This window comes from Gracilinanus agilis, unplaced genomic scaffold (genome assembly GCF_016433145.1).
Source record: "Gracilinanus agilis isolate LMUSP501 unplaced genomic scaffold, AgileGrace unplaced_scaffold46987, whole genome shotgun sequence".
Lineage (NCBI taxonomy): Eukaryota > Metazoa > Chordata > Mammalia > Didelphimorphia > Didelphidae > Gracilinanus > Gracilinanus agilis.
The window spans coordinates 1-12,120 of record NW_025381340.1 but is presented as its reverse complement, the minus strand read 5'-3'; the positions used below and the strand labels follow the sequence as shown (position 1 = coordinate 12,120).

The 12,120-nt window shown below is 45.2% G+C and overlaps 1 protein-coding gene across 1 annotated transcript; it reads left to right on the top strand.

Moving 5' to 3' along the window:
• Positions 1-7,717: 7,717 nt before the first annotated feature.
• LOC123255462 (beta-crystallin A4) lies at positions 7,718-11,626 on the top strand (the record flags this gene model as incomplete). Its single annotated transcript, XM_044684250.1, has 3 exons — positions 7,718-7,756; positions 9,856-9,974; positions 11,485-11,626. Coding segments are annotated over exons 1-3 (300 nt in total), but the record flags the coding sequence as incomplete, so codon positions are not given.
• Between the last annotated feature and the right edge of the window lie 494 nt (positions 11,627-12,120).

Sequence of the window (12,120 nt, the reverse complement as noted above, 5' to 3'; positions counted from 1 at the left end):
AATCAATACTATGTATTGGTTCCAAGGCAGAAGAGTGGTAAGGACTAGGCAATGGGGGTTAAGTGACTTACCCAGGACCTACTCTCTCTAGATCTGGCTCTCACTGAGTCACCTAGCTGCCCTGATTCATGTTCTTTTTAGAGAAGAAAGTTTCTTGCCCATCTGCCAATTATGGTCAGAGACATCAATATTTATCACTAGGGAACCATCCTCCCCATATCTGCCACCAGATTAAAAAAAATTGAACAAATTAGATCTTGGAACCTTTCTGGGCTGGGCTGTTTCTGTTAGTAATACTAACCACTCATATTACTATAACTCTTTATGAGTTTACAAAGTATGTTTCTATGCAATGATAGTTCTGCAAAAGAACTGGTGCAGGTATTATTTTCTCCCACTTGACAGAAGGGAAAACTGAGGGTCACAAAAAAGGTCAATGTCCCACAGAAAGTCAACCAGTGAAGGAAGTCAACTTGAGTGTTCTGGTCTTGAATCTCTCCTGACAATAAACAGTATATACCAGGAAAGGAGTTAGGTGGCTCAGTGGATAGAGCAGTGGACCTGGAGTCAAGAAAATGAGTCTAAATTTGACTTCAGGCACTTGCTAGCTGTGTGACCCTGGGAAAGTCCCTTAACTGCAGTCTGCCTCAGTTTCCTCACCTGTAAAAATTGGGTTAATAATAGCACCTATCTCACAGGTTGTTAGAATCAGATAAGATAATATTTGCAAGCCTAAAAATTTTTTATAAATGCTAACTATTCTTAATAGCATCATTAGGAAAGACTTTCCATTTCCTTTTCTCTTTTTCTAATAGGGCATTGGGTTTTAGCTCAAGATTCCCTCAGAGAGATGTCCTCTTACCTGGGGAGCGACTTTTGTCCTGAGAGCAGGGGCCTGGATCAGGGCTGTGGTTGGTAGTCTGGGGCTGCTCCCTGGGTTTTATAGTCTGGCAGCAGCAGAAGCCTGTGGGGGGCCACACAAAGGAGGTGCTGGGTCAGCAGGCTTCTGGGGCTGCCCCTCAGCTGCACTGTCATCACTTATTTTGGAGAGATGATCTGGGGATGGGAAGGACCCTGATCTGGGCCCCCTCTGCTCAGTCCTCTCCATGCTGAGGACAGCAGGTCCCATTATGGCAAGCACACACAAAGCCCTGAGGGATAGTTTTCCCACTTCAGCTCATCAGTTTCATTCCTAAGTCCCAATTGGTGAATGGGTTTCCCTAGAAGGGTTCCCCCTTCTCCCATGGGACATGGGCCCATTCGGTCTGGCGACCTGATTACTGGAGGGCACACTTACATCAGATGTAGCCTTGGCTACCTGGAGACTTTAAACAAGTCATTTCCTAATTTCTTCATCCCAACTGACTGTAAGCTCCTCGAGGGCAGGGAATGTCTAGTTTTTGTTTTTGGATCTTCAACACTTGGCACTGCGCCTGGCACACAGTAGGGATCTTAATAAATGCTTCTTTCTTGCCTAAAGTGAAAGTCAAAGGACCATCAAATCTTAGGACTGGAAGGGAGACTAGAAGTTAACTGGTGCAACCCTGTCATTTTACAGATGCACCCCAAAGGGGCTAAATGACTTGCCCACAGCCTGTGGCAGAGCTGGCACTTGAGCTCAGTCAGCCAATCAATAGACAGTTATCAAACACTTATTGTGTGCAATGTCCCAGGCTGAAGCTGGGACTGGGGAGGTAAAGAAAGGAAAAGAGTCTCTGCCTCCAAAGAGTTTACATTCGAATAGGACCAGATCTTAGGGCTCCACTCTTCCGCTTCCTTCCCTTCAGGCATGCGTTCTTGGGATCTAGAATTGCAGGAGACTTTAATAACCATCTAGCACTGCTTCCCTTATTCAGTATGGGAAGATTAGACGTGATAATGAACATGAAAGTATAGTTCTACATGGGTTTAGAGCCAATGTGGCCCTAAAGATAAGATGTTTGTTCAGTTGTTTTTCAGTCGTGTCTGACTATTTGTGACCCCATTTGGGATTTTCTTGGCAAAGATCCTATCATAGTTTGCTGTTTCCTTCTCCAGCTCATTTTACAGATGAGGAAACTGAGGCAAATCAGTCATGTCTGACTCTTTGGGATCCCCATTTGGGGTTATCTTGGCAAAAATCCTGTAGCGGTTTGCCACTTCCTTCTCTAGCTCATTTTCAAGATGAGGAAACTGAGGCAAACAGGGTAACTCTTTGACCCTAATATGGGTTTTCTTGGCAAAGATTCTATAGTGGTTTGCTGCTGCCTTCTCTAGCTCATTTTCAAGATGAGGAAACTGAGGCAAATGAGGTGACTCTTTGACTCTATTTGGGATTTTCTTGGCAAAGGTCCTATGGTGGTTTGCCACTTCCTTTTCCGTCTCATTTTCCAGATGAGGAAATTGAGGCAAACGAGGTGACTCTCTGACCCTAGTTGGGGTGTTCTTGGCAAAGATCCTATAGTGGTTTGCCACTTTCTTTTCCAACTCATTTTCCAGATGAGGATACTGAGGCAAACAAGGTGACTCTTTATGACCCTAATAAGGATTTTCTTTATAAATGGTTTGCCACTTCCTTCTCCAGCTCATTTTCCAGATGAGGAATCTGAGGCCAATTTGGTTAAGTGACTTTCCCAGGGTCACATAGCTAGGAAGTATCTGAGGTCAGATTTGAACTCAGGTTTTCCTGACTCGGTGCCCTATGCCACCTAGCTGCCTGAAAGATATGTTCTGGGCACCTCAATTTCCTCCTCTATAAAAGAGGCAGACTAATACTTTTTGTTGTTTATATCCCAGTATTATGGAAGGAAGAAAGGGAGGAAATGAACAATTATTAGGCATCTCCGCTGTGCCAGGCCCAGTGCTAAATGCTGTACTGAGAGCCCAGGGCTGTTTTCAGGATGATCACAGAGGGAGACACGGTAGCGCTGGGGCATGTACTTTGGATTTGAAGCCAAGATCATCTGGCATTTTCTGACTATAAAACCTTGGGCATATTTATGGGCCTTGGTTTCCCCACTTATAAATCATGGGCTGAATGATCTTTAAGGTCCCTTTCAGTGCTCCATCTATGATAGATACTCTGCAGGATCAAGAGTTTTACAGCTTTGCCTTTCTCCCGTTTCCTTCCCTGGGTCCAAAGCTCAAACTTTGGCTTGAGGGAAGAAAGGGGTGGCTTAGAGATCATTTAGTTCACCCCACTTCATTTTATAGAGGTGGAAGCTTGCCCAACGTCACATAACTAGAAAACTGGATATTGAACCCAGCTGGCCTGACTGTCTGGGGCTCTTTCCACTTCCTTACTTAGGATCTGAAGAGTTGGAGTACTCTCAGGTGTTGGTGTCCACCCAGAGCCGTGTCTTTTCCCTCCTCTCCCTTCCTCTTCCTAATGACCTTACTCTGCCCCGTCCATGATGTTTCCTCCCTCTAGTTCTGTGCCCACCCACAGCTGGCTGCCAGGCTCTCTTCTCTGCTCAGACACCTCTGTTTCTACTTTCTCTCATCCCAGGCCAGGAGAGAGGGGGGTGGAAAGTGGGTGGAGGTGGGAGCCTCTTGCCTTTGCCTTTGGAGTTGGAGCCAAGGGCCTGTGGGAAGGCTCTTGAGGATGAGGGGGCCACCCACATTTCCTGGGGCTTTGAAGTAGGGCCAAATGTTCCCACAAGCCTCCAATTGCTGCTAGGAGTGTCAAGGCCTTGGCTGTTACCCCTGCTTCTCAGGAGCACACCGTGGATTGAGGTCTCCATAGACCACGGGACAAATTCTTCACTGGCCGAGGACTCTGGGATTATTTCCATGGACACTTAACCTACCATTTTTCTTGACCCATCACTGACACTCATTGGACTAGCTCTGGTTCCCAGGCCCAGGCTGTCCCCTCTTTAATCTTTCTCTTGGGCCTGCTTGATCTCCTATTGCCACTTACTTCAGATGCAGATCATTCTCGTAGCCATTGTCTCAGTGATCATTAACTAGAAGACCATAGATCTTGGAATATCAGAGCAAGGAGGAAATCCCATTTATTTATTCATTTCTATTTGAAAAATTTTAATTAATTAATTTAGAATATTTTTCCATGGTTACATGATTCATGTTCTTTCCTTCCCCTCCTCCCACCCCCTTCCTGTAGCCAACCAGCAATTCTGCTGGGTTTTACATGTGTCACTCACTGATCAAGACCTATTTCCATATTATTATATTTGCAATAGAGTGATCATTTAGAGTCTACATCCCCAATCATATCCCCATCGACTCTTGTGATCAAACAGTTGTTTTTCTTCTGTGTTTCTGCTTCCACAGTTCTTTCTCTGGATGTGGATAGCATCTTTCTCATAAGTCCCTCAGAATTGTCCTGGATCGTTGCATTGCTGCTAGTAGAGAAGTCTATTACATTCGATTGTACCACAGTATATCAGTCTCTGTGTATAAGGTTCTCCTGGTTCTGCTCCTTTCACTCTGCATCAATTCCTAGAGGTCATCCAGTTCACATGGAATTCCTCAAAGAGGAATTTTAGCATGAGGATGTCAGAGTTGAAAGGGATCTCAGAATATGGGACCTAGAATGTCAGAACTGGAAAGTACCTTAAAATATAGATCATGGACTGTGAAATTTGGAAGAGAACTTAGAATTTAGATGATAGAGATTTGTTGGATCTTAGAACATAGAACCTTTGAACTCTAGAGGACCTGAAGATACAAGTTGGGCAATAAATATTGACATAGGATGCTATATCTGGAAGGGACTTTAGAACAGAGATTGCTGGACCTGGAGGAGAGCATAGAGCATAAAATGTCAGAGAGTTAAAGGTCCTTAGAACATAGAATTCTAGATGGGAGAGACATTTGAGTCTAGAATGTCGCCAATGGAAAACATCTCACATTAGAGCTAGAAAGAGCATGACAATATCAACAGAAAAGGATCTGAAAACCTAGATCACAAAATGCAGGATGTTGATCTTAGAACAGAATAGACTAGACCTGGAAGAGAGCTTAGAATAGAGAATGTTAGAGTCTTATTGGAACTTAGAACAGGGAATTTCAGCATCCACAAAGATCTTATTGTTTATCTAATCCAAACTGGTCATTTTGCAGGTGAGAAAACTGAGGCCTTGATGGGGAGTTGCTCAAAGCAGGTGGTAACTGAGCAAACCCCAGTTGCCTGGGGCAGTCCTGCCTCACACACTAGGGATGGAGGGAATGAAGCAGGGGGGCTGAGTAGAGGAGATGAGGGAGCAATAAAATCTATGATTAGCTTTGATTCAAACCTAGGTGCCCTGTCTCAGGTATGGCTTCCTCCCCCTAAGCTGTGCTATTTCTCATGGGCTCTCACTTGCTCACGTGACCTTCATTGTAGTCCTGAGGGGTTGGTGGCCTAGAACATGACCCACTTGAACATCTTGGCTCTTGGCATTGCTTGGCTAAGACCCATCTCAACTTGAAATCTGATGACCTTATGATCTAAGGTGGCAAAGTAGATAGAATCCTGGGCCAGGAAGACTTGAGTTCAAATTCAGCCTCAGACTAGCTCTGTGACTTTGGGTAAGTCATTTAAACGCTGTTTGCCTCAGTTTCCTCATCTGTGAAATGGGAAAAATAAGAGCATCTCCCTCCCTGGGCTGTTGAAAGGATCAAATGAAATAATCTTTGGAAGGTGCTTAGCAAACCTTAAAGTACTCTGTAAATGTTAGCTATTATACTAGCTAGCTGGAATAAGAAACACTAGCTGCCTACAGTCCTATGAAGGATTCTTACAACCCAGACTGATTAAAACAAAAGTTTCCTTTTGGGAGGGGATCCTCCCTGTCCTTCTTAGGGAAGAGGAGATTTTAAGTCTCTTCTACATTCATGAAGGTCCTACTGTGGACTGTGGGGTTTGTACTCACTTTCTGTCCTCTAGCAGAGTTCCTTGTGGTCTTTACAGAGCTTCATTTTATTGCTGTTCAGTCATTTTCAGTCATGTCCGATTCCTTGTGACCCTGCTTAGAGTTTTCTTGGCAACGATATTGGAATGGTTTGCCATTTCCTTCTCTAGCTCATTTTACACATGAGAAACTGAGGCAATCAGGGTTAAATGACTTGTCCAGGGTCACACAGCTAGGACGTGTCTGAGGCCAGATTTGAACTAAGAAATCACACACGGAAATCAAAAACCAGTTTAGCAAATCCCTCTAGCACAGGGGTTCCCAGACTTTTTAGGCCTATCACCCCCTTTCCAGAAAAAAATATTCCTTAGCCCCCTGGAAATTAATTTTTAAAATTTTAATAGCAATTAATAGGAAAGATAAATGCACCTGCGGCCATCACCATCTCCCCTGGATCGCTGCAGCACCCACCAGGGGGCGGTGGCGCCCACTTTGGGAAACACTGCCTAGCACAACCATCAGTGGTACCTGATAGGGTAAGACTCATTTCCCACCCATAAGGTCCCATCTCTATAACGAGTTACAGACAATCTTTTTCCTGGAGGATGTTGGGAAGCCTTGGAGAGTGAGGAGAACAGGGATATGCCCCCCTTTCCCCCTTGGTCTCTGGCAGAGGAGGGAGGAGATGGGATGGCTGCTCCCTCTTAGATGGGCCCCACTATGCCTCTATCCAGGCTGCATAAGCCCTGAGCTCCAGCTGGAGACTGAGGCATCCCAGATTTGTATGGGGTGGGTTTTTCTCCTGATCCTGCTCTTTGTTCCTTAGCGAGGTCATCCCCACACATGTGCTGACTGGGACTTTTAGGAGCCAGACTTTCCCACCCCTCCTGTTCCCTCCCCTCTGTCCAAGGGCTATAAGAACCCCAATGCAGCTTTGTCTGCTGGGCCAGCACCCTGTACTTTCTCTGGGGCCCCAGCTCGGTAAGTGGAGGGTCGATGGTCAGGGAGAGTGTGACGGACCCCCTTTGAGACCTAAAAAGGCAGGGAGATGGGCAGAATGAGCTTCAAGTTCCTTCCACTTGTAGGATTCAGTGATTCCAATGTTTTCCTGCCCTACCACGATTCTGTGAGGCTTTAATGGTCTGTGATTCTAAGGGCTAATTTTGGGTGTCTGTGAAGCTGAGATCTTATTCTAAGAATCCTTCTAGGTTGTGATTCAAGACCCCTGCCAGCTCAGATATTCCCTGTTCTAAGGCCAATCCTAGCTCTAACAATCCCTGTTCTAAGACCCTTTCCAGCTCTTACATTCCCTGTTCTGGGGCTATTCTTAACTCTGACACTCCCTGTTCTAATGCCTCTTCCAGCTCTGACATTCCCTGTTCTAGAGCCATTCCTAGCACTGACATTCCCTATTCTAAAGCCATTCTGAGCTCTGATATTCCCTGTTCCAAGGCCATTCCTAGCTCCAGCATTCTCTGTTCTAAGGTTCCTCCCAGCTCTAACATGCCCTATTCTAAAATCCCTGTCAGTTCTGACATTCTCTGTTCTAGGTCCCTTCCAGCTCTGACATTCTATATTCAAAGTTCCTTATAACTCTACCATCCTCTATTCCAGCACTGTTCTAATATTCTGTTTATGTTCTAATGTTCTAGCACTCTTTTCAGTTCCAATATTCTCTTTTCTATCATTTTATGTATTATGTGGAATTCCTTATCCTTTTAGGTCCTTCTTTTCTTTTTGGAAAAGGGAGCGTAGGGCTGAGAGCTTAGCTAAAGAAAAGAGAAGGACCCTCTGTAAAAAATCCCCTTCTCTCCAGTTCTTGGTTGCCTCTTTTCCTTTACCTATCACATTTCCTTTCACCACCCAGGAGAGAAGCTAACATGTCCCAACAATGTACCAAGTCATCTGGCCACTGGAAGGTAAGCTCAAGAACTTGGGGTAAAAGGAGAGGATCAAAGAGAGGCATCTATATATCATTGGGGCAACAACGACAAGGTCCTTTGGTGCTCTGACCATCTGTAGGCCCCGGGAAGGAGGCATAGCTCTGAGCCTAGGGTGCACCGTCCCCAGGGGCAGGACCTTACGGGCTCACTGAAGAACTCCAGTGGTAGCAATAACTCGGAGGCTAAACAAGGGAGGAGGCTGATTGGAGAAAAGGGAAGGAACAGCAGGCTCCGCACTGACTTGCCTAGGTTACACACTAGGGCCATGCCTGGGACTCAGAGGTCCTGCCTATCAGTCCTCTTTCTCCCACGACCACAATGCTGTCTCTCCATCAGATCTGCTGGATTTCAAGCTGGGAGGGAAGGCTGACAAAAGGACTGACTTTGATTCATGAAAGCCTGGCAGGCTGGAAACATTGGCTGAATGTAGTAAGAGGAAATTTAATGTAAAGATTTACCTTTGTGGCTCAAAAAGTCAACTTCTAAAGTTCAAGAAGGGGGAGGCAGGGTTGGATAGCAACTTGTATGAAAAAGTTTAGTAGCCTTCATGGTTATTGAGTCTGTGGTATGATGTAGCAGCTATAAAAGCTAGTGAGAGGGGGCACCTAGGTAGCTCAGTGGAAAGACAGCCAGGCCTGGAGATGGGAGGTCCTGGGTTTAAATTTGGCCTCAGACGCTTCCTAGCTATGTGACCTTTGGCATGTCATTTAACTCCCATTGTCTACCCTTTTCTGCTCTTCTGCTTTGGAACCTATACCCAGTAGGAATTCTAAGACAGAAGGTAAGGGGTTGAAAAACAAACAAAAAACCTGTATGAGAGGACAGCTGGGTGGTTCAGTGGATTAAGAGCCAGGTCTAGAGATGGGAGGTCCTGGGTTCAAATCTGGCCTCAGACACTTCCTAGCTCTGTGACCCTGGGCAAGTCACTTAACCCCCATTGCTTAGCCCTTACTACTCTTTTGCCTTGGAACCATTACCAAGTATTGATTCTAAGATGGAAGGTAAGTGTTTTTAGAAAAAGTCAAAAAAAGTGTAACATCCAAGACAAGGAACATGATGATTTATCCCCTTTATTTTCTGTCCCATTCAGTCAGTCAGTGAACATTTATCAAGTACCTACTATAGCCAGGCTCTATGCTAGATACTGCTTGGAGCATGTCTGGGATATTTTGTTAGTTTTGGGCACCTCATTTTAGGAAGAACATTGATGGAATGTCTAGAAGAGGGTGCCCCAGAGATTGCAGCAGAGTCAATAGTATCCTGGACTTTGAGTCCATGAGATGTGGGTTCAAATCTTACCTTTAGTAACTGCTAATGTATGACCATGGACAAGTCACTGTGCTTCCTTTTATTTGTCTGCCAAAATTAAATTGTTGGACAGATTCCTAGATGCTAAGGCTTCTGCCTTAGTATCTAGGAATCTCATTATCCTATGGTTCCCAAGAACCAAGATGGTGAAAGGCCTTAAGACTGCCATCTTGGGACTGGTTGAAAAAAAAAATGGAGATGTTTAGCCTAAAGAAGAGAAGACTTCATGTCTGTGTGTATGTGTAGAAAATCCTAGTTGTCTTCAAATTTTCAAAGGACCATCACATGGAACAGAGATCAGATTTGAACTTGACTTTCTGGGTCAGAACTAGGTGAAAATTGCAAAGAAGGAAATCTGGGTAAAGCTGTGGAGGAAAATTCGAGCTGGCCCAACGTGGAATTGGGGTAGTTTCAGAAAGAAGTGAGTTTCTGTTCACTGGAGTTCTTTATGCAAAAACCAGATGCTACTTACAAGGTGTGTCAAAATGGGGATTCGTTACAGGGTAAGAGTTGGACGACAGCCTCTGAGATGCCTTATTATCTTTAGTTTACAGGACTCAAAAGGTTGGGCTTTGCCCACTGGATCCTTTGGATTACTTATCGAAACTTTTACCCTTTCATCAACTTAAATTTTTTTCTCTCTCCCAAGCTTTTTAGATACCGGGCCAGGGGAAGACCATGCCTGCTGTACTTTTTGTTGGAGTTTGGGGGGGAGGGTGGTTTGGGCTGTGCAAGACCAATTTCAGTACCTTCTCTCTTTGGCCTAGATCGTGGTGTGGGACCAGGAGGGGTTCCAGGGCCGTCGGCATGAGTTCACAGCTGAGTGTCCAAGTATTCTGGAGGTTGGCTTTGAGACAGTCCGATCCATCAAAGTACAGAGTGGAGCGTGAGTTTTCTGTGTGGAGAGGATTCTCTGGGCAAACAGGAAAATTTCTCTTCAAGGGCTCAGTTCACAGGGACCCAGCAGGCTGGTAATCTGGTCTCTTGGGTTCCCTTGCTTACCTCTGCCACTGTACCTATTGTAGAATCCCAAATAAGTTTTCCTCACCGATTCCCTTCAGTTCTTTCATCTTTAGTTTCTTTTTTATTGGACCCATTTCAGAGTTCCCCTTTTCTCATAGTTCTCCCAAACTGCTCTCCTTTAGCCACAGAGGAAAACTTAAACCAATTCATACAAAAGTGAGTGAATATTGTGTATTGTTTTTTTAGAAAAAAAAAAAAGGTCCCACCTAGAGGATAATGCTTGGACCAAAGACATGAAGAATTTGGAAGGATTTCATATATGTTAATGACTGAAAGAATTTTGACTAAAGCACTTTCTTGGGCTATTCCAATCAGACCAGAAGGCAACCATCTACTGTACCTAGGCAATAGGTCAGTTAGATTCCTTAGCAATTCTTTGTAGACCTAGACCCAAGCCAAGAACCATTTTATCTTTTCCAGGTCTCTCACATCTCACCTTAACCTTGGGAATATTATCATCTTAGACTTTATGCTAACAAAAACAATATGAATAAATACCATCTAGACCTGTGATGGCAAACCTATGACACATATGCCAAAGATAGCATGCAGAAACCTTTCTGTGGGCATGCATGTTATCACCCTCCAGAGTTAATTACTAGAAAGGCAAAGGGACTCAGGCAGAGCTTTTCCCTTCCCCCTCTCTACTGTGCTTCCCTGCTCCTTTTCCCAGCAGCCCAATGGAAGTGCTTATTCCCTCACCTGAGCCAAGCTCCTGAGCCATTCCCCTCTTTTTCTCCCTCCCCTATCTGGGGATCAGGTGGTGGTGGTGGGGTTGGTGGCATGGCACTTGGACTCCAGGTTGGGCAGGGCAAGGCACACGGTCTCTAAGAGGTTTGCCATCATTGATCAAGACCAAGACAAACTCATATCAAGTTCTTTTTGCCTACTGAGTCTATTTAAATGACTACTTACTCTACCTCCTTAGATCAGTGGGTAGAAAGTAGAGAGTAAGATGTAAGAGCATGGGGGGGGGCAGTTGGGTAGCTCAGTGGATTGAGAGCCAGGCCTAGAGACCTCCCGTCTCTAGAGACGGGAGGTCCTGGGTTCAATTCTGGCCTCAGGCACTTCCTAGCTGTGTGACCCTGGGCAAGTCACTTGACCCCCATTGCCCACCCTTACCACTCTTCCACATAGGAGCCAATACACAGAAGTTAAGGGTTAAAAAAAAAGATGTAAGAGCATGGAGGGCTTTGAATGCCAAATGGCATTGTGGATTTGATCCTAGAGACCATAGAGAGTCTACTATTGAGTAGGGTGGTGGCTGTAATACCTGCAAAAGGAGTGGGAATCACAGCAAGAGATCGTAGGGAGAAAGAGTTGAACCCAGCTCTGAGCTCAGAATCACCCCTCCCTCCCTCTCCTGTCTGCAGGTGGGTGGGCTTTGAACATGCCGGCTTCCAGGGTCAGCAGTTTGTCCTGGAGCGGGGTGAGTACCCAAGCTGGGAAGCCTGGAGTGGCAACGTCGCCTACCATGTGGAGAGGCTGACCTCCTTCCGTCCTGTAGCTTGTGCAGTGAGTAGCTCAATCATTTTTATTCAATTCCACCAAGCACATATTGACTTAGATGTTCACTGAGGCTAGATGAGATGGCCACCAAGGTCCCCCCCAACTCAAAAAGCAGTACTTTGGGGTTTCTGCATTGTCCAGACTAAGCATCTGGACTCTGGGGGCATAAAGACAAAGACACAAGAGTCCCTGACCTCAAGGAACTTACATTTTTCTGCTGGAAAATAAGATGTAATGGACCCAGCCAAGTGAGTTCAATATATAAGCAAATTAAAGACACACAAAAGGTGATGAAGTAGAGAGAGTGCTGAACCTCTAGTTAGGAGGACTTATCTTCCTGAGTTCAAATCTGGCCTCAGACACTTCCTAGCTGTGTGACCTTGGGAAACCCCCATTGCCTAGCCCTTACCACTCTTCTGCCTTAGAACAATACACAGTATTGATTCAAGATGGAAGGTAAAGGGGAGAGAGGAAGAGAGAGAGAGAGAGAGAGAGAGAGA